General features: G+C 36.3%; 3 protein-coding genes across 3 annotated transcripts; all 3 read right to left on the reverse strand.

Moving 5' to 3' along the window:
• Positions 1–494: 494 nt before the first annotated feature.
• On the reverse strand, positions 495–7,721 carry slc35d2 (solute carrier family 35 member D2). The gene is made up of 12 exons (XM_059337700.1): positions 7,507–7,721; positions 5,704–5,737; positions 5,232–5,318; positions 5,070–5,137; positions 4,906–4,977; positions 4,745–4,813; positions 4,542–4,644; positions 3,350–3,442; positions 3,183–3,250; positions 2,974–3,052; positions 2,568–2,650; positions 495–1,458 (listed from the first exon to the last, which is right to left on the reverse strand). The coding sequence occupies exons 1-12, from the start codon at positions 7,632–7,634 to the stop codon at positions 1,332–1,334; spliced, it is 1,011 nt and encodes a 336-aa protein (XP_059193683.1). The 5' UTR covers positions 7,635–7,721; the 3' UTR covers positions 495–1,331.
• Positions 7,722–13,072: 5,351 nt separating this feature from the next.
• ccl27b (chemokine (C-C motif) ligand 27b) lies at positions 13,073–14,628 on the reverse strand. Its single transcript, XM_059336732.1, has 3 exons — positions 14,192–14,628; positions 13,306–13,423; positions 13,073–13,181 (listed from the first exon to the last, which is right to left on the reverse strand). The coding sequence occupies exons 1-3, from the start codon at positions 14,253–14,255 to the stop codon at positions 13,073–13,075; spliced, it is 291 nt and encodes a 96-aa protein (XP_059192715.1). The 5' UTR covers positions 14,256–14,628.
• A 4,171-nt stretch (positions 14,629–18,799) lies between these two features.
• avp (arginine vasopressin) lies at positions 18,800–20,229 on the reverse strand. Its single transcript, XM_059337124.1, has 3 exons — positions 20,070–20,229; positions 19,163–19,367; positions 18,800–19,058 (listed from the first exon to the last, which is right to left on the reverse strand). Exons 1-3 carry the CDS (start codon positions 20,187–20,189, stop codon positions 18,922–18,924), a joined length of 462 nt encoding a protein of 153 aa, XP_059193107.1. The 5' UTR covers positions 20,190–20,229; the 3' UTR covers positions 18,800–18,921.
• Between the last annotated feature and the right edge of the window lie 2,274 nt (positions 20,230–22,503).

Raw genomic sequence — 22,503 nt, forward strand, 5'->3', positions numbered from 1 at the left:
TTTACCTCGGGCCTACTACTGTTTTACAGATTTAGTTAAATAATCTACAATCATTAAAGGGCCAGAGTACCTTTTATGACACGCCATATTTACATTTCAACAGCCTTTTTCCTCATAAATACAAAAAACCTGCAGACCTAAAGTTGTTTTCCAACCAGACGGGAGATATTTTACAATGGATGAAGTCGGGTTATCTTTTATATTAAAGGATGGCAGACCAGTTACGATATGGGCATAGCATCATAGTAGTGTGTGGTGCATTTATGTCATCTCATTTCAAAAGGGTAATTTATGAGATATTTATTTTTTACCGTATTCTTTTTTCTGGCTCACATTTTGTTCAATTTTGATTGGAATCTTTTCACATGTGAAGGGAAATATTCTGGCACCAGCAGTTTTAAAAACAAAACTGATTTATTATGTAACAAATTAGGACACCCTGTCGATTTATATTTAGCACTTAAACCCTTTATTAAATCTTGGATTAAGCTTGCAATGCATTTAAGATTAGCTTTGTTGTATGTGTCCAGAAAAATGGCACCTGTTTTTGATAAACTGATTTTTGTAGTGCTGGGTGTTTTTATGTTTTGTTTTTTTAAGTTTTTAAGCAACACTACATCCCTCAACACTGTATGATGCCTCTCATAGCTGCCCTGGTCTGGTTGTTTTGGGAAATTCGCACCAACAACCTGTCACTCTGTCACTCTAGCTGTGATGTTTGAATATGTTTGATTTACAAATGACCCTTATGGAGTTACGGTGAAACTGGAAGGCAAGTGAATTGTTGATAATCAAAACACCAAATGATTTATTTGTACCCAATTATAGTATATTTTGAAGCATTTCTAACCCTTAGTCCTTTTTGTGGTTTGAGAAGATTATGGCATTTAATATATACACATTGTGTTTTTTAGAAAATTGAGTGTGCACAATTTACGGAGAGCTTTGAAGTTGAATTTTAGTTTCAGTTTTCCCCTCCGCTAACATCCTCCAGCAGTTTTCATGTTCGTGACATGTTTAGAGTGATCCTGCTTGCTTGGTAGACATTTTATTACACATGTTAAAAGGTAAGATTTCTCTGACAGGCTGTCCACACTGTTATATAATTCAATAAACATTCACTGAACCTGACCCAGAATTATGTGAACTTGTCAATTCATTCAGTCTTGGTTGAGATGTTGAGTGAAACAGATAGCACCAGTGACATCCATGGAAATCAATTAATTAATTTTAAATAAACAAAAATAGAATAAAAAGTGTAGACGCAATACTATGCTCCAATATGGAGCTAAACAACGCCACCAAGTGGTGAATGCTAAAATATTGTCCCTTTAGATTACAGAGTACTTCCTTGTAGAATCTTCAGTGGTGTGAATCTTTAGCTCTTGAGCTGCTTCTGCGTTACTTCCAGATTTGTGGTTAAAGGTGAGATATGAGTACATGAGTCCACCTGACATACTGAGACAAGACAAGACAAAAGCAACGAAACATTAGGCCATGGAAACAATTGTTGCTACTGCTTAGCTTAATTTACAGATGTCTGTTATAATAAAAAAAAACAGGTATATTTGACTTTTAGTTTTTGATGACACATTAACTAATCTTATCTTTCTGGACATTTCTGAGCTTTTACATCCTTGGAATTTGGTTTGGAAATTTAATTTAATGTCACAATACTGCTCTTATAAACCAGGAAATGTAAACATATTAAGAAATGTGGCCTTATGTTTGATTGTTTGGTCACATCAAACTGCTGACAATTTATTGCTTGCAGTCAGTCACATTTATAGTCTGGAAACTTGAAAATGGACCAAGCACCAGACACAGTTCATAAAAACATTTACAGGGAAAGTAAACTCCAAAATCAAAAATACCGTTTTTTTCTTTTATTTGTAGTGCTTTTTATCAATCTAGATTATTTTGGTATGAGTTGCTGTGTGTTGGGAGTGTTTGGCCTTCTCTCAAATTTAATGGGACTAGATGGCACTTTGCTTGTGGTGCTCAAAGTGCACAAAAAGACATTTGAAAAACTCAACAGCAAGTCCCTTTCCAGAAATTATGACAGAGCTTGTTGTGAGCACATTTATGTAGGAACTACTTTCTTTCTACCAAACACCTGTCAATCACATCACGGTGCAGAAGGAAGCTTACATCTAATCAACAAGATTCTTGTGCTTGTGACAGTGTGAGATGTAAACATAAATGGCTTTCTCCTTCGCGGAGCATAACGTTAGTCTGCTCAGGTAAGCTAGCAGTATGGAACTATTAGCATGCTTCCTATTGCACACTGACATGTGCCAACTGTATCACCGTGTAGAAGGAATGATGCTAATAGTTGCTGTTGAATTTTTCAACATGTATTTATTTTCTTTGTTCCATTATATTTGAGAGAAGGCAGACATCCCTATGGCTGATATCTCCAACACTTGGCAATTCCAAAAACAACCTAGATTGATAAATATCACTACAGGTAAGATAAAGATAAAAATATGTATTTAGTATGTTTTATACTGATGTTAACAACAACACAAAAAATGTAAACTAGGATAGAAAATAAAAGTTCTTACCAAATGCTGAGACCTAGGAAGTTTGTCCAAGAGAACAGGTAGTCTCCACCCACAAAGATGCCAATATAGGCTACTGCAACATTCTTAAGAGGATTTGAGCATTTATGCAAGTTAGTGATGATCTTGTTACCAAAAATTTTACAGAAAAATTAGATGTGACAGCACTTAATTACCTCCACCAAGGAGGTTATCCAATGCACTCAAAATATATAAATATACAAGATATACCATTTTTAAAACATGTTCACATGCTATTATGATTGTTTACTATGGTGTAGACTTGTGATCCAGATCCATAATTCTATTAATAAAATAATTAATTTAATGGATTGGGCAACCTTGGTGGATTTATGCAATGTCTACGCTACCCAGTCTAAAAATAGTGTTATTATCAGTTTGTTCTTACCTTTATTGCCCCCACTACTGTGGTAGTAAGTGCTGAGTTATAATAGCTGCACAGGACTATGGAATACATCAGCACAAACCTGGAAACAAAAACAGCAGCAAGCCTTACAAAACTTGGTATTCTGAGGCAGTGGATTTATGATTTTTAAAATCAGTTTGATTTTGGAGTTATCACAAAGGTTAGACAGTAATTGCGCTTTGTAAACATACCCCATGAAGCAGGACATGAGGAAACAAAAAACAAAAGGGAATTCAACCCAGTCCTCAAATGTGACTGCCTGTGGATCAAAACAAAGAAGGCAGTCAAACAGGAAAGGTCATTGTTTCAGGTACAAACGCCCAGAGAGAATATACTGGATCACAGTTACTGTATGTACCTTGTGAAAATCTCCAGTTAATGCACTTGCCAACACAGTGGGGATGACAATGATCAGTGCATTGTAAAAAAGGACACCATATGTCCCAAGGCCCTTAAAAAAAGGAGGCAAGTATAAGACACTTGTGTAGTAAACGGCAGACTTAAAAAGAGTTACTTTTTTTTGCTTTTTGACATTGGAAATATTAGCAATCCATTACATATTACTTATATAGGTCAAAGAAGTCACCAGCAGTCAGCATGATGATGTAATCCTGGCGTGTTCAAGGTCCTGTTTACTTAAAGGGTGGTTGAAAGAAAAACCAAAGAATTCGCCTCTGTTAAAGCTTTACAGTCTGGGCTCCTACGGGTGCTGGAAACACTTCGCGTGATGTTTTCAAGGTTTAAAAAGTGCTTGGATTTTTTGGGGGCGTCCCGGTGGCTCACACTGGTAGAGCGCTTACCACACATGGCCGTGTGCTTGCTGCAGCGGACCCGGGTTCGAATCCGGCCTGAGGTCCCTTTGCTGCATGTCTTCCCCTCTGTCTCCCCCTTTCAATCTGTCTCTATCAAATAAAGCAGTAAAAATGCCAAAAAAAAAAAAGTGCTTGGATTTTTAATGAAGTTCTTGAAACTCTTTGACATTTAGGTTATATAGGATGCCAAGTCTACAGAAACAGGAAATCTTGTGATATTTTCCTTTAATGTGTTCTGTAGAATGATGTTACAGTTTAATAAGATGAAGAAGTAAATTATTCCGTTATAAATATGAAATTTGATTTTTATTGAAATTTGAAATTTGAATTTGATTTTGGACAAGTTGTAGGAACCCCGACTTTAAAATCTATTTGATTTCAGACTTTACCATGTATAGCATATTATCTTTATTTTTATAAAGATAATATTATTATTACTATATTACTATATTATTTGTCTGTTTATGACATATCAGCAGTCCAAACCAATTGTTCCCAGCAAAGGTCTCAGACATGCAAGCAATCATTAGGACTGAGAAAAAAAGTTTAACCCCCCTCGTTCTTTAGCAGGACAACAATGCATTAACTATGCATTTATAAGCATATCATTTGTCCCTTTTTTAACATCAAATGAAGTAGCTAACCACACCTACACAGACATTCAGCTGTTGTAAAACTACCAGTAAAAGTAACAGTACAAATGTTTTTGATTTTTATACAATGTGAGGGGAATGTTACCTCGGTACTAAGTTTCTTCTTGGTGTACACGCTGCTGGCAGCAGTGAAGGCATCGTTGAGCAGGATGAAAGTGTAGCCCTCTACATCGAAGGCCAGGTCAGAACTAGAGGAGAGGAAAGAATTGAGGAAAACCACAGGGGTTCAGCTCTTAAATGATCTATAAACAATTTCAATTCAATTCATTTAACTTAAAAAAGCAATACCTTGCAGCAATCATGGCGCCAAAAACTATAGCCATAACACTGTACACAAGGCGTTTAGGGAATGTTTTTCTGAAAAAGGGTACACAGATTTCTCCATGTTAGACTCTCTTGACATACATAGTGAAATGTACAGTGCAAGAAAAATCTGAGATATGTGTTACCTTAGAATATATACTTCCAAGATCATTGTCATCAATATGGTGAATTTCCGCAATACTGTAAACATTGGTAAACTGTAAAAGACAAAATGTTTTGTAATGAATAAGAACCGTGAAACTTAAGGACTAAAATCTTCTGATTTAGGAGACAGCTAAACTGGTTAAACCTGAGTTTTTTTGTGCTTGCCAGTCCTGTTATATGGTTCCCAAAATACAGCAAAGGAAGAGGGAAAATCTGGCAAGGAAATTAAGGTGTAAAGGTGTATAATATTAGGGAAAATAGGATATAATAAAAGTGAAGAAGAATGACATAAATGACAAATGCTTACTTTTAAGAGAATACTTCTGTCAAAATCTTGAAACTGGACTCTTTTACTCATTTTGGCAGCATAAAGGACAACAAGGGTGGTGATCATCTGAAAACACCAAAGTAACCATGACCCCACACACACACACACACACACACACACAGAATTAGGGCTTGACAATATGGCCAAAATCGTCTATGCCAATATAGATAATTTCTTATCTTTATATCAATATATATCCTGAAATAGCATGTTTTCAGGTTATTCAATAAATAAATCTATAAGAAATAACTACATAGTCATTTTGTGTACTTTATGTAAGCTAAAACAGTGCCTCTATGGTTTAGTATGGATCAGCTGTATGGATCCCTGTATTGTCCCCAATAGAAATTATATAGAGAAATGCACACAATAGACATTTTCATTTTGTTTTGACGACATATCATCATAATGCCGCACTCTTCTCAGAAACATCCACACTTGTAAAACTCACCTGGCCAATTCCCAGACACATGTAGGAGGGAAACCTGCAAAACCAACACATAAACAGATGAATGCTAAGTTTGATGTTTGATTCCATAATGACAAATTTAATGTTATCAAAAGTGTTCTCTGTGTTTGAGCTTTTTTTTTTTTTACCCTATATTAGTGAGAGTTGAGGTAAAATTATACATACACACACACACACACACACATATATACATTCTGCTCTCTGCTACTAGCTTTCAGTGGCAATATTATAGCTGTACTATCCACATTTATCTGATAGTTAATTTCGTCATCCTTAAAATAATCGCCAAACTCATTTTTTCAAGTTTTGCAGGAAACACAAAAAACTTCACCAAAAGTGCAACATATGATATTTATTGATCATTTCAATCAAAAAGGGTGTAACAAAGGATGGCTATTGACATAGTAATAACACTGTGTGTGAATTATGTAACTTTAGAGAAATAAATGACTTAGGCAATTTTTTGAACATGCCTTTGTGACTAATGCTGGGCTTACACCAAACGATTTTCACAGTCCCAGACTAAAAACTGAAAGTCTTTGGTAAATCTAGGAGTTTTACTGGATTTCATATCAGTCTTTTACTAGTCTTGGGTTTGCGATCATATCAAACGTGTTTGATATTATCGCAACTCGCAGTCACGTAACACAATCAACAAACAATAGATGAGCGGGGGTAAGGTTCCCGGTTTCAGACCAGGCAGTAAAACCACTTGGAAAGGAAAAAGTAACATCACAATAATGCCAGTGAGCTCAGTCCTAGATAAAAAAATACAGAGGTGTCATATATTTACGGCCACAAGCGGGATTTTGGGGGCGCTGTTTCTTAGTAAAGAGAACAGTAAGGAGACCCAGTTAAAATGTATAAATAAATGAAAGCAATAGAGAAATAAAGAAAATAAAGAAATACATAAGTAATAAATAATCGATAACTAATGTATGATTAACTAAATTAAAGTTGATATAGCTGATAAATATAACTATTCAACTACTATGTAATTTTTTTACTAAGAGCATGATGGTGGAAAAATGCATGGTAGGAAAAAATGCTAAAAGAATCTTGTAGTCTTGTTGAAGTCTTTCTAAATAGTGACCCTGCAAGATTCACAGTAAAATCTCAGTCTGAGACTAGGCTGGGACTAAAAACTCTAAACACTTGTCTTTAGATGTGAGCTGGTGTGATCTGATAGTTTTCCAGGAGTCTTTTCCTAATCTTTTCAAAGTCTTCTGATGTATAGGTAGCATAAGTCACACACTTGACATAGGCCATTATCTTAAAGGGGTAAAATCACATGATCTGATCAACTGAGGATGTAGGCGATTTTACCATAGGTGGCAGGCGTCATGAGGAGATGATTTAGGCAAAAAAACAACCAATTTTGACAAAAAATGACAGGCGATTATTTTAACAGTGTGACGATTTACAAGTTAGCCTACTTTGCATAGACAATTCGCATTCAAATTATACTTTTTACAAGCTACCAGGCAATGTATTTAGTTCCATCTTAACCCTCTTCAACATTATAGTGATGTACACATTGATGCATGAATACATATAATTCAGTAACAGTATCCTCCATAAAGAGTATTTAGTCTACTTTAGGTACATAAACTATGTTTTGATACCAATACTTAGTAGACCTACTTTCATTTGACTTTTACTTGTAACAGAGCAATTCCACACTGTGATACAAGTACTTTTGCTAGGTTTTACTAAATCATTTTAGTAGTTTCTTCCAACCTTATGAGTGTTAATGACAGCAGGACAAAGCGCCACACAGCTTACCTGAAGCTCGTCAGCACAGTTTTATTCACCACCGTGATAAGAAACGAACTGCCGGCGTAAAACAGGGCAGAGAGCAGCCTGAGCAGAGCGGAGTGTTCAGCGGTTTCTTGGCAGCCGTTGGCAGACATCGTCAGATACTATTAAGACACCTGTGAGACACCTGTTAAATCACGGAAATACTTTCAGTTTTGTAGCGGTCGCGCGGACGCGCACGGTCCCATTCGGCTGGTCTGGTGTTGCGCGCATGCGCATTTCCAGATCCATGCAACATTAGTCTGTCCCGTTCCCAAGCGGTCCACTAATGCAGCAAACAAGAGCTTGCTCGACTTCTAGCTGCTCTCCAGGAACAACAGAGTGACCTTATCTCAACTTGTCAATAACCAGTTTGATTTAGAGTCATTTACACATAGACCAGACCAGATGTTTTACAAGAGATACATAACACTATATAGCAAAGAAAGGACTGAACAATATATTATATTCTAAATATCATAGCCTATGCTTGAAAAAGCACTTTGAAAATGCTTGAAAGAACCCTATTGATGAGAGAATATAGCTTTATTTTATTACTATATTATTACTACTAAATGTATTGTCTTACATTCTACTGAATACACACCTGTAGTTTGTGCCAATATTGATTTTGTAGTATTCTGTGCGACACATAACTCTTTAATTGTATTTCTTAGCCAAAAACTATGTGCAAGAGATATTTGTGATGTATTTTTCCATCCAATTTTGCTTTCAAGTTATGAGACAAACAACCACCACAAACATCACAATGGAGTAGCCAAAACATGCACAACACAGCATTGTGGCCAACATTGTTGCATTACATTCTTTTATTTTACAAAGATACATAGAAAAACAACATCTAACTGACACACTGACATTGACACACTGCATATGTTTCTGTTTAACAAATAGTGTTTAAGTAGACATTTTATTCTTGCACAACACTGCACATTGCTGCTCAGTCTTAGACTGAAGCACTGTCTTATATTTCTGCCAAGTTAAACATTGTTCGACTGCAAGTCATCATCACGCTCCAGCAGACAAGTAGGCAAAAGCACTATAGTGAATCCATCTGCTGTGCATGTAAAGCTGCTGTTTGGAAGACAAACTGCATTATTTCAGTGTAGTTTGCTGACGTCAGCAGTCTGATCAGAGTTTTCTATATGATGCTGTCAACAGATCTAGAAAAAAGTCAAACTGATATGTTAGATTTGTTTTGTCAAATGGTGAAAGTACTATTTATAATGATATTAGCTGATTATACTCAACCTTTTATTCAAATTCATAGTCAAAAGTCACAACAAGTCATCGAACAGTGAGGATAAGATTTACGAGATGATGTTTTTGGAACCAGTTTGTGCAGTGACACTGTGTAAATAGAAAGTCGTGTGAGCTGCCAAGCACAGTACCAGATACACATTTGCCACTGTTAATCAACACTTTCACTCTTGCCAAACCTGAGTAATCGGCAGAGGAGGAACTCAGAATAAATTTAGAGACAATATGTGCTTTTTGAGACCATTTTGGATTTTAGCAGGGAAAAATTAACAGATTACCAATATGACAGCCAATATAGTGATTTTTAAAAAATCTGGAATTAAGACAGATATACTCTATTTAGATTGTACACCAATTTTTTGCACAGACATGATTGTGCAAAGGTACTCAGAAGGCTGAGTTATTGAACAAAAAACTTTATTAAAAAATATTTGACAGTATTATACAACAAACATAAAGTGTTTACAACATCGTCAATCAATTCTAAAAAAAATAAACTGAGAAAATACAGATGAATAAAAAGTCAATTGTTGACCATTTACCTAAAGAATGAATAAAAATGTAATAAATAAAAACACCATTTCTATTTCACCCCAATTATTGTTTTCTGCATTAGGTTATAATGTTCTGTAAAAAAGTTTTCATATTGGTTCATATGGCACAACAATGACACAGATAGATACTGATACTGTGATAGGCCGATAAATTGCTTAAGCTCTAAGTAAAATGTCAATATCACTGGTTGTTGCTGTCCAGGGGCTGGATTCACAAAAGTGTTCCTAAGATAACACTTGAAAAAAAAAATGATGTTCCTAAGAATTTTCTTAAATGCTATTCAGCCTTTTTTCTAAAGAAGTGTTGTATGTCTAAGGAACTTCTTAGTTTTCTCACTTAGGACATTCTTAGATTTTTAACTTAAGATCCCTGGCCAGAAAAACAATTGTGGGCCTAGTAGTAGTATCAAATACAACAACTGCCTCTGTGATTTACTAAGAGTACATTGTAGTGTAATCTAGGAGTAGGCCTACATGTCACACAGACTGAAAGGACATTTCAATTATATGTCAACTGCCAAAAAAAGCTTTATGTGATACATTCACAAAAAAATACTATGACCAATTTCAATGAACAAAACTTGTTGACACATTGTCTAGGGCTAAACTAAATATTAAATAAATAAAATGTAATACAAATGTGTTCAAGTAAATACAAATCAAGACTTTTCACTGTAGCTGTTTTAAGACTGGTGAGGGATTCTCTTAGAGTTGAGAAGAAATATGAGAAGAAATCTAAGAACTTTGTTTTCAAGATTCTCATTTGTTCTCAAGTTCTATCTTAGAAAAAAATAAGAAGAAAGTTAAGAAAAGATAAGAATTTCTTCATGAATACCAAATCTTCTTTCTTTTCTTAAGAGCAAAGTTAAGAAAAAAGTGGCACTTAAGAAGTATTTTCTCCTTAAGAATGCTTTGTGAATTTGGCCCCAGGACTTTACTTTACCAGAGTCTCCACTAGAGGGTGATATTGTATCAGACTTATGAAGTTTTCACAGTGTAAAAGAAAATATGTTTTGTGTATTCGACAGCTGTGGGTAACCACAAGAATACTTTTATCCCTCAGCTTTACTTTGAGCAGTTTGATTGTTTACACAAGTCCTCTTTATTATATTGTACTCTTCTTTTTATTACCCATTCAAAACATAAATCATATCTATATTTTTTATCAACAAAAAGGATCTTTGATCAGCTTTTGAAGAATGTTCCCTTCGAGGTGAGTTGAGCCACAGGCAAAAGTTCCTGACAGTTAGAATGGTGATGGATCAGTGCCTGGAAATTTAGTGATTACACATTAAGCTGTCGGCAGGAGTTCAACACTGCACAGCTGTGACATGTTTCTGTGTGTTACGGTAACTGTGGCCCCATCTGAAAACATCATGTTTATTTTCTTACACTGCTGCTGATGTCACAGAGTTGGATATGCTTTTCAAACAGTTTGGATTTGACCTCAGGCTTTTAGAGGTTTGTTAAAGATAGACACTCTTTGGTAGGAAGTGTAAGATGTTGAAATCTCTTCCCATTCAAGCTTTTTGACCAGCTGCACAGGAGGAACCTGCTCTGACTCGAATAGAAACAGGAGAATGTTTGAGATGTTTGTTTGAGAGTTACGGAAAAGGCATATGACTGTAATTAGCTGGGGGTACTTTTTTGCTGTTAAGAAAGGATGAGTTATTCACAATCATAACAGCCCGAGGACATGGGTCTCTGATTAATAGCTCCAAGTTGGTGGCTGTGAGGGGGGCCCAGTAGAGCACTTTTTAGTTCATTTTGTCATGTCAATAACATATATTTCACCTGACTTTCACATGGCGAACTTCAGACTTTGATGTCCATAATGACTAAATGTAGGCCTACTGTATTGGGCAGTCTGTGGCCTAGATGTTTGGAACTGGGCTTGTAACCAGAGGGTTGCTGTTATTGATCTCAGGACTGACAGGTCATTAAATCCTTACTTTTCTGCATTGAATAGCTGCAGAATTCTAAAAAGCAGTGCCAGCAGTACAAGTTCAAATGTTGGGTCTCACTGCTCAGGCACGATCAAGGGAAGTTATGAGAAAATGGGTTCATTAACACTATTATTTAGTTTAATAAAAGTCAAACACGTAAATTGTTAATAGTATTAGAGTTTTAGATTCTATCCCCACGACAGTGAGTATTTAGCAGTCAACCATCAGTATCCCAAAATATTATCTGTTGGTTAAAGTAACGAGAGAAAATAGACATTTTATTTAAAAAAAATTGTGATTAATTGTAATTTTCATTATATTGCTTTCTTGTTTATTCATTCAGAATATTATACATACCACACATACTTATCATACATTTACATATAATATTCTATCTGCAAATTTTCTGTTATTTCATGTGTACATGCACATGTTATTTATAATCTCTTAGTTATTTCTTTGGACATCATCACAGATGATGGAGGAAATTAGCATAATCATCTCACTTTTCAAAAACTTTTTTTGTATTTGATGCTGGGTTTTTTATGTTACTTCCTCTCCCTTATACAATAGACAAAAATAAAATTGATCACAAAAACATCCAATATCACTTTATGATATTTTATTCAAGCAAAAGTAATTTAATATAATCTAATAAATCTGAGTAAGAGTTAAATGTCGCCTCTTTAAAGAAACAAGTTGGATGTGATCTTTACAGCTTTGGAAGGCCACAGATTAAAGTAAATTAAAGCACTGACAAAATTTTCGTGCTCAGTGAAATATGTCTTCCTTAAAACAGATTTAAGTACAGTACTTTACCCAGAAAATTACCCAACTTAAAAAGCTGGACAAAAAAAGTGCATACAAAGCTACTCAGTAACAGAGGTTAAGTGTAATTAGATGCTTTCAGCTCTTCGTCTCTCTGTTTTTAAGAGGATCACTCACTTTGGAATGCAACCAAATAAATCAAATAAATGAGCTCAGTCAGGCTTTCCAAATTTACAGGCCTGTGTCTGTGTTGCAGCTTGTCTCTGTATGATTAGTCATGACAGAGGAGAGAATGGGTCAGGGTTTAATCATCAGAGGACAAGACCCAACAAGAACTCCATTTCACTTTCATTTCTATAAGATCGCAAAGTTACATTTTCCATGGTAAGTTTCACTATTTATCTTCAGATATGTAAAGTTTCCATTTGAGGCTGAGTGCTCTGGAGTCTCTTGCCCTCATTTGTCTACTAGTACATGTAGAAATAGGTTAAATTCAGTGTTAACATAATATTATTAGATGTCTTCTGATGCTGAGGCAGAGCAGATGATTGATCCTAATTACTTTTTCAGTAGTAGTTTATCAGTATCATCATAGTTTGACTATTACTGGCGGTCATTACCACTGCAACATCTGGAGACACAAATACAAACAGCGTAAAAGAAAAATAAACACATTTATTAAATCACAGTTTACATAATGATTGTAAAAATGCAGTGTGGGAAGCAATATTTACATTTTTTTACCACAATATAAAAAAAAAATTCTCCATTATAAATGTAAAAGTAAATTTACTGTGTTCACACCTTTACACAAGTACAGAAGTATTATCTATAAAAAAGTATTAAAAGTAAAAGTATGTGACGTATAAAATGAAAGAACCTCTGAATTATCATAATTAATGGAAAGAAACAACCACAAGAGCTTTCTGTCTGATGCAAGCTCTTAAAAACAACTGTAGAAAAACACAATGGAGATATTTTGTGAAATGTTTAATTCACATCTCCTTAAGAGGCTTTCTGCTTGCTCTGGTTTATCTTCTGTTGCAGCTGGATCAGTTTACGCTTCAATTTGGGATTAGCACAAACAGACTTCTTCATGCCCCTTACATACAGTCTGTGGACACACAAGGACAAAATAAATTCAGTTTTCGATAATAGCAACAAAAAAAAGAGAGAAAATCATGCATTTGGAAATTATAAAATCACTGTAATCATTTGGTTCACTGTTGGACACTCACATGATTGCAGCAGTGTCACAGGCGCCGGTGTTTTTCTGATAGGTCCATCTATAAACCCTCATCAGCACCTTCACAGGGATGTCCATTTTTGTGTTGATGCAGCATTTTGGGATGCCAGCTGTAGTGTGGGATTAAGATGCATTAAAATCATGTTGGGAAGAAAAAAAACATAGAAAAATAGAATATGGCAATTAGCAAACCAAAAGTATTCTATTGTCTTTAAAAAAAAAAAAAGAAAAAAAGAAACAGCTTCGAGCACCAGTGGGGCCTGTCCAGTTAGTACCAGGTCATAGTTCTGACAAGGGATGAGCCCCTATATCATGTAGCTTTCTGTCTCCTGAATTCAGACACAATGAATCTCTACATTTATAAAAATATATTTGTCTTCAAAAATGTCCTTAAGAAAACCTTTGTAATGTTTAGAATATTTTTATTTATTTTATTACTGTGTATCTGATTTTGTCCATTTATTGTGCTCATGGCCTCAGCACATATTTTTATTTTATTTGCCTTGTCTTTGTCTGATTGTATTCCGAAAAGCAACAAAGTTAAGAAAAAAGTAAAGTAATAAAAGTTTTTCAATTACTATATAAAAAAAAAAATACTTTTTTTCCAAAGAGTAGTATTTGGGACTTTGGTTTGGCTTTAGCTTTGGTGGGGGGCTTGAGAGATAATAATGAATAAAATAGAAATAAATCTATACAATATTTAAATCCTCTGCTTTTCCTACAACACATGCTGATAGAAACTTTCTGGGTTATATGAACATAAATATGAAACTCAATTGTAAACTATATAAAACACAACTGGCTCAGATAAAACTAATTCAATACAAGTATTTTCTTAGTTTTAACATGAAAACTTGTCATGAAAGCGGAGTCCTTACCTTCAGTAGAGATGATGGCAAACGCGCACAGAAAGACAATCACAAATGCAACTTTCACATCCATGATGGCAGAGCAAGTGAGGGGAGGAAGTCTGTCCTCGCTCTTTACATAGTGCCACTGAACACATACCCACCCCTCCACCCACCCACAAACAGAAGCAAGCGTGTGAACATGTGCTCCAACCGTGCAGCATTTTTTTTTTATGCAACATTATGCTGAACACAATGGTAACAACATAACATGGTGTGGGTTAAGCCGTTAACAAGCAGTCATTATAAAGTCTTTATGAAGTCAAATGTTACTTTCATTTTGAAGCTGATTATTTGTTCAAACTGCTTGTGCTGGATGAGTCTGTGGTAAAGGTATGCTCATAGACAGGCTCCAACAGGTTTCATAACCGATTTTTTAACGGGATGTTTTTGATTGATAGAAGCTCAAAGCCTGCCACACCCAGTGTCATGAGAATGAAGATGTCGTTGAAACCATTCAGATCAAACGGAAACTTGAATGAGGTCAAAGGTCTTAAAAAAGAGTAAACATGAGTCGAAAAAGGAAGGGGAGGGGAGAGATATCATACTTTATATTTAAAGTCTTGAGACAGTGTGGTTAGTGCAAGTTTCTGTTATCATATTTATCATTAATATGTTATCATATTTTGATGTTGACAAAATGACTACGTTAATAAAAATTCTGGCAGCAGTTTGGAATAATGATCATGGGAACAAGCAAAACAGAAGGCCAGAAGGAGTTGTGGGCAGTCCGTGTCCTAGAGGTTAGGAATCGGGCTTGTAACTGGAGAGTCACTGGTTCGAATCCCGGTACTGACAGGTCTAGGACTGAAGTGCCCTTGAGCAAGGCACCTAACCCCCCTGCACAGCTCCCTGGGCGCAGTAATGTAAGTAATCCTACTGCTTCCTTGCATGGTGTGTTCACTTGTGTGTAAAAAAAAAAGGATGGGTTAAATGCAGAAGTTGAATTTCCCCCTATTATTTTTAATAAAGTAAGTAAGTAAAGTTCATTCATCATGCTGAAGTGTTCATGAGACGGCCAAGAGTTCTCTGAAGACGGCCTTGACCTTTGACCTCGATGGAAGAACAGAGAAAGTAATTTACCAATAAGGACAAATAAAGTCTGATATTTGTCTAAATAAAATAAAAGGTAAAAAATAAATAAAGGTGTAAGTGATCAGTGGTGGAAAAAGTATTTCGATCACTTACTGAAGTAAAAGCACTCATACCACACTGCAGAATTACTCCACCACAAGTAAAAGTTCTGCATTCAAAACTTATTGAAGTAAAAGTACAAAAGTATCAGCATCAAAATATACTTAAAGTATCAAAAGTAAAAGTACACATTGTGCATAAGATTGTTTTATATATTCTAAATATATTATTTGATTATTATTATTGATGCATTTTTGTAAGCACATTTAATTGTCTCAAGGTAGGGCTCATTTTAACTACTTAATATACTGTTATGAGATTTAATTTTAAAATAATAAGTCTAATCAATTTAAACTGATCAGGTTTTTCATGTTAAATCTCAACCTGAAAAGTAACTAAAGCTGTCAGCTAAATGCAGTGGAGTAAAAAGTACAATATTTGCCTCAAAATGTAATGAAATAGAAGTATAAAGTTGCATAAAATGAAAATACTTAAGTCAAAAGTACAGTGATTAGTAAATGTACTTAGTTACATTCCACCACTGTTAGTGACATTAATGAACCCATGTTGACAAGAACACAGGTCTGACAAGAAATTACGTTGACCTAATACTGCAGAAGCTGCAGTTTTCACATTAATTGTGTGCTCAGGTGTGGCTTACAAACCTGTCACATGTTGTGCAATTTAACTTAGCGTGCAAACCAGACAATATAATTATTGGGGAGGAAAAAAATTCCAGCTGTTCCTCATGGGGATTTTTCTGGTAGCAACAATGACAGACTGACTCCGTGTGTGACTGGTAAAGTTTGTAATGTCAGAGCAGTTAAAATCAACAAAAGAGGGCAGTGTCTCTATAATGTTTGGTTTGCATTTCAATTCTAGCATACACCAATAAATACCTGATCCCGTAAAACAACAAAAAAAAAAAACTCCATCAAACCAGTTTGACAGAGATGTGCTCTCTGATGTGTTATTTTTTTTCTCCTGGAAATGTAATCTACAGGATATGTTTTGGTCTCTAATAGAAGCCACTGTAGTCTGGTTTGACTTATGTGGGCGCATTATCTGACAGGTTGAAAACAGAAAGACAGAGGGAATGGCCCCCCTTAAAATATGATTGCCCCCCTTGATGACTAGTAACTAACCCTGAACCCTTATCCTAACCACTGCGGTGTTAAATGGAGTAGTCAGGAAAAACTATAGGCAACTACAAATGTGGTGCCAGCACTGCAGTTGCGTTTATGTAACCACAACATCTGGTACTGCAGGAATCAATTAACATCTCATACAATGGGGAAAGGGTGCCAAAAAACATTTCAGAGTAATGCACATGTGGTTTGCAGACTACAATGGCAACATTTTTTCAGGCTACAGGGCTGGGAGGTCATGTTTCCTCATAACCCATCCAAAAGATATTAAACTCAAAACCACAATAATTTGCATTAAGGTAGCACAACAGGACAAGTCAAGATACATCATTTAGGAACCATGACCAAAACCACAAAATTTGACTGCATCCAATAGTTCTTGCTTGAGATATGTCAGTCAGGACAAAAGTAGTGAACCGTCTGATTGGCTGCTGCTTTGCTGTATTTTGTTTCAATGTAAAATGTCTAAATTACTCTGCATTTTGTAGAAAATTACTGAAAGCGATTTCAACTAAACTCCTGTAAAAGGTTTGGAAACGTTATTTTGGTCAATTTTTTTCTCCCTTTAATAATACTAATTAGTGCTGTATTATATATCCTTGGATAGCCTGATTAGTCACCTTTACAACGAGGTACATCTTGTAAGGTAAAACGTGTGCATTCGTGGAATGAGCAACACAGCTAAATGCTTGGGTAGTGCCCAAGAAATGTGTCAAAATCACCTGCAGTATTCCTCTGTTGGTATTCACTCATGTTCTGAGTTGCTTGGTGGATTGGTTGTTTGCAATCTGCCACAGTCATAAGGAAAAAACAACACGTATTAATGATTTTTTACACTGTTATAATGCTGCCACTTGTGTACCGGAACACCAGCTTCCAGTTGCCCTATTGCACGGGCCTTATCCTGAAGGGACAAACGTGGCATGTTGATGCTTGAAGCACGCACAAACTCAACATATTTCAAGGACCCATACACACAAGTGCTGTCAATTAGGTGTCAATCAGTTGCACACACCTGGCAGCATTTGAAGCTCAAAACAAGAGTGTACACCGACAGGAGGATATTGTAGGGAATTTTACACATCCATTTGAACAGATCATGTGTGTTTATAATATGCATCAATGATGCAACATTGACCAGGGGCAATGTGTGTAATGAAGGTGTTTCTTTTGATAGAAGGGAGCACCTGATGCAATAATCAGATATACAACAAATTTACAGGTTTTGAATCAGTTAAAACAGATAAATGTTAATATGCTGGTGGTGCATCCTGTGCCAGATGGAACACATTGTAGACAAACTGCCATCTAGTACAGTTTCTGGCACAAACATCAGCTTTCAATCATCACTCACAAAGGGATATGGCAATTAGAATCCACTTAGTTTCATTTACGTACACTAGACATGTTGATACACAACAGGGAGTTGTGCTTGTGGGAGATTAAAGAACACTATGGCACTGATTCCACATCAACACTGTTGATTTATGTAGTCAGTGCAACAAGTGATGCTTGTGCGTGCCTATTAATAAATGATTTATAACAATCTGCGTTTTATCACCAGAAATGCTTTAAAAAGTACAGCCTTCTTTGTCCTCTCTTAACCTTCATATTCCTATAAACATTATGTTAGTTTGCTGTAAATGGTCACACCCAAAAAAACGGTCTCCTCTGGGAAATTAGATGACAAGTTCAAATACAAGGCAGTTTCAAGTGATTAAACAATTATTATGGCGGTTTTCCTCAGCGAGTAAAAGGATTTAATAATTACCCATCTTAGAGAACTATTTCTTTCTTTCATGCATACACTCCCACACAGCAGCAGATGGATCACAAACAATTTCAGTCAATCATCTTTTAAAGGTTGATCATTTTGTGAGTGTGAATAAGGAAAACAGACAGCAGAAGGGTTTTTTTGTGATACATTCTGTATTGTTTCTCCTATTTTCAATATACAATTATACTTCTACTACACAGGAAGAAACTGCTTAAGTTTTTTAATTCAGCTGTTTTACATGGATGTCTGTATCTCAGACTTATTTACAGTGCTTTCTGCTAGAATTCACTTATTTGAAATGGAGCTCTTGGGTTTTAGAATACAATTTTGTTTACAGTATGTGCATGAGTATATACATTTCTCAGGTTGGAACAAACATGGAATTTACTTTTCAGAACCAATACCATAATTCCTCTTCACCCAGGATTTGGATGAAAATAGCCAATTAGGAAAGTTAAAGATAGCTCTCTTTCTGTGACTGTCTTTACAGATAGCAGTAGGGGTTAAGAGAGAACAAAGTTTGACTTGGCATTTTATTGGTTTGTGGTTTACATGTCAAGGCTTACAGTGGTTCAGGGATGATCTTTGTTCTGTTGCACCTCCAGGCAATGAAAGCAGAGGAACCTCCACAGACAACAGTATCAGTACTCAGTCTGTCCTCTCGTGGCCACATGCAGCAGACGCAGCAGCAGCTCCGCAGGCGATCTTCCTGCAGAGCCGTGGGCCAGATCTGAGGGCTCGGCCTCCCCCAGACAGTCAGGGTCCACCGCACAGCTCTCTGAGGAGAAAGAGAGTACTTTAATCAAACTGTGCCCGTAATCCAGTTCACACCATATAAGACTTAACTTGTCTGAACATGACACACATTAAACCAGACCGTACCTGAGTTACAGCAGAGTCCTGAAGCAGCACAGCGTCCGCCCTCAGATCCACAGGGTCTCCCTCCTGCCTGACAGGGGGTGAGCAGGTAGTTCTCCTCCACACAGTGAGCTGTTTCCGGGGAGCCCAGCAGGCAGCCGAGACCCTCCCCGCAGCAGATGCTGGGGCCGAAGCAGTGGCCCCTGTCTCCGGGGCCACAAGACATGCACTGGAGGAGAATTGGATAGATTAAGCCATTAATAAGGCACTATAAATCCAGTGGATTATAATTGGAACATTGGTACTTTGTGATCTCTTTTGTTCTCTAATGTATAGATCAGGAATATTCACTCTGACTTTCAGTCTTCGCTCTCAAAGTAGTGGTTAGTTACTATACTTCTATACACCAGAAAGCAAGATAATAAAAATTATATAAAACCATCCCCTAGAATAAAGGCTTTTATGATTTTTCCTTTCTTCTTTTTTTTTTTTTTACACTGAAGTGCCTGGATTGCCTTAAAAAAACACTTAAATGCATCATACCATGCATTTTTCGTTTCCCTGATAAGCTACAATACACACGTTTATCATATACATTTTATGGTTAATATGTTTATTATTATTGTTTAACAATTTAACATTTTTCCTATTCTGTTATTGCTGTCTTAACTAATAATCGTTTTTTTCAGTTGTTAGTCAGTTTTTAATTGTAAAATGGCTAGAACCCAGACCAATAAACCAATTATATTAGATTTGTACAAAAAAATGTACATTCAATCTTATACATTGAATTCTTCTTATTATACATAGATAACTAACATGCTGAAAGGTGGCTTGGGAAATCCAAGACTTCCACAGGAATTATAAAACGTTTTTTTAAGAAAGTGAAAGATGTCACCCTAAAAGAAGGCAGAAACGTTAAGTTCCTCACCTGTCTGAGCCCAGTCTCCGGCAGCGCTCTTTTCCCTCCTCGGGGGCAGTTCTGGATGTAACAGGCAGATGAGAGGGTGATCAGTCCCAGGACCCACAGGGGGAACAATGAGTGAGGCATCGCTGCTGGTTTGTGATGGGCACCGCGCACCGGTATGTCCTGCTGCCTGGGTGGATGGATGTGTGACTGATGTCCCGGTAGATCCCTCATTTATAAGCAGATGGTCATGACCTGACAAAGCGATTGACACCCGTATCTGACGTCAGTGTCGTGCTGATTTCTCCACGTGCATGCGCGCCCGAAGGCCACCTGCGTGCGTGTGCGCGAGAGGTCGCAGCAGATATGGCTCTGCATCAGATGTGTGCCATCTAACAAATCTAATAGGAGAAAACAGCGCTGACAGCAGAAGATGCCTTTTCTGTATTCAAGGATGCGCCACACTTACTGGGAATAAGTTTTCTGAATAATTTCAGCCTCCGCAGCGGATGGCAGGAGGGCACACACTGAAAATGGCAGAACATTGACAACTAATTAGACATGTGGACAACTAATTAGATTTACAGCAATAAGCATGCTGATTAAGGACATTTCATGATGATCATGCACATGTCAGTTGTCAATGTTCATAGCTGAGACAGACCGATGTATTCCTCAGCTGATATTACTGGGCAATATTGGTCTCATCACAGTAGATATTTGTATCTGAGCACATTTTTGACTGACTAATATTCCATTATGTCCAATATATCCCAGTGCCTTTCACTCAGTATCAAAAGTGACATGGATCCAACATGGGAGGAATATAATAAATAGAATGAAAGCACACATCTCCAATTTTCAGCACTGACCGTTTAATGTTTCAAACAAAGATGAAAAGGTATGTCAGCAGAATAGTTTAAAAGGTGCTATAATCACATCTGGCAGTATATTATACTGTATATAATCTGTATTGTACCGTTAGCCAAGGATGTCAGTTTATCCGACACCGACACACCAAAATGTCAATTCATGTCTGATAATTATGTTTTTGTAGTTTATGGTGATGTCATTAAGTTTTAAAGATTATATTTAATTTTACATTCCATGTTTTTTCCATTACCAAGGCTTATTTCCTTTATGTTCTTAAAGAACTGTAAATGAGAACTTTGTTTTAAAATGACATTTAATCAGACAACAATGTTTGGGGTGATTTGGAAATTGTTTTAGCCATTGTTTTTTAAATTTAAATGGACAGTGATTGACCTCTCCTGAACATACAGTAGTGATTTTTATTTCGCTCCTTTTATTTTTTATTTATGCTTTGTTTTCTGTTTTCATTTCTAGAATTGGTTGATAATGTATGTATACTGTTTGATGTTAAATATACCTCAATTCAAGTTGAGGAAAAGTTATTTATTTCAGAAAGCATCCTTCTTAAAACATTGACAAATTGTCATATTGCTGCAAAATGAATGCACAAACCACATAGAAAAGGTTAATTTTCATAGATATTGGCCATATATACAATATATCTATAATATATGAATTTCCCCCCTCTAAAATTTGTATCAGTTTCTGTCTCAAAAACCCCATATCAGTAAAGGAGGCTCAAGTTCAGACATTTTTTACTTTTGTCACATTAAGGAAACTGCTCGCATCATGGAGTGCACTTATAGCGCTTTTATCCAAATTGCTTTACACTACACACTACGCTCATTCACCCATTCACACACACATTCATACTGGTGGCCGAGGCTACCAGGGCACACTGGTTCCACCTGCCACCATCGGGAATTAATTCACACACTGATGAACGCAGCATCGGGAGCAATTTGGGGTTCAGTATCTTGCTCAAGGATACTTCGACATGTAGGCTGCCATGGTCAGGAATCGAACCACCAACCTTCAGATCAGAAGACGGCCGCTCTACCAACTGAGCCGCATCATGACAACCTTAAGGTCAAACAAATTATCCTCCTGATGCAATTTACAACAATTAATCACAACAAGATCAGCAATTCAGATAAACTTAAATATCTGATGTTAATTATTCTGTTCAGTGTCTTGTTGCATGCTTTGGGTTGCATCTCAACTATTAGCTGTTGTGATGTGATTAACTAGTAAATGTTAAATGGCAAAACTGAGCATCAGAGACAGCAGGTGTGAAGGAGGCCTTTAATTAGCATCACAGCATTCAAGCGTGAAGCCATTCAATAAATACAAAATGTGGTCTTTGCATGACTGTGAACTAAACATACAGTCATAAACATTATGAAATAAAAAGTTTAACAAAAGTAACATCAAATCATTCACAAATAGAAACAAGTCCTGGTACCTCATTTAGTATCATTTAAGTGCTTTATTTAGCACTGTGAAGCTGATGCCTCCTTTTAACATGCAGAACAACTGATTCCAGCCTTCGCTCTGACTGAGCGGATACAGGATCATGACCTTG

Source organism: Centropristis striata, chromosome 7 (genome assembly GCF_030273125.1).
Source record: "Centropristis striata isolate RG_2023a ecotype Rhode Island chromosome 7, C.striata_1.0, whole genome shotgun sequence".
NCBI classification, from domain to species: domain Eukaryota; kingdom Metazoa; phylum Chordata; class Actinopteri; order Perciformes; family Serranidae; genus Centropristis; species Centropristis striata.

Bases quoted from the DNA above. Each gene is read 5' to 3' on its own strand.
- ccl27b (XM_059336732.1), bottom strand. From the start codon at position 14,255: ATGGATGTGAAAGTTGCATTTGTGATTGTCTTTCTGTGCGCGTTTGCC. The intron at 13,424-14,191 runs GTAAGGACTCCG...CCCACACTACAG, and splicing joins TGCCATCATCTCTACTGAAG to CTGGCATCCCAAAATGCTGC. The intron at 13,182-13,305 runs GTGAGTGTCCAA...GTGTGTCCACAG, and splicing joins TGTGACACTGCTGCAATCAT to ACTGTATGTAAGGGGCATGA.
- avp (XM_059337124.1), bottom strand. From the start codon at position 20,189: ATGCCTCACTCATTGTTCCCCCTGTGGGTCCTGGGACTGATCACCCTC. The intron at 19,368-20,069 runs GTGAGGAACTTA...ATTCTCCTCCAG, and splicing joins CGGAGACTGGGCTCAGACAG to TGCATGTCTTGTGGCCCCGG. The intron at 19,059-19,162 runs GTACGGTCTGGT...CTTTCTCCTCAG, and splicing joins AGGACTCTGCTGTAACTCAG to AGAGCTGTGCGGTGGACCCT.
- slc35d2 (XM_059337700.1), bottom strand. From the start codon at position 7,634: ATGTCTGCCAACGGCTGCCAAGAAACCGCTGAACACTCCGCTCTGCTC. The intron at 5,738-7,506 runs GTAAGCTGTGTG...TTGGTTTTGCAG, and splicing joins ACTGTGCTGACGAGCTTCAG to GTTTCCCTCCTACATGTGTC. The intron at 5,138-5,231 runs GTAAGCATTTGT...TTTCCTTGCCAG, and splicing joins ACAGAAGTATTCTCTTAAAA to ATTTTCCCTCTTCCTTTGCT.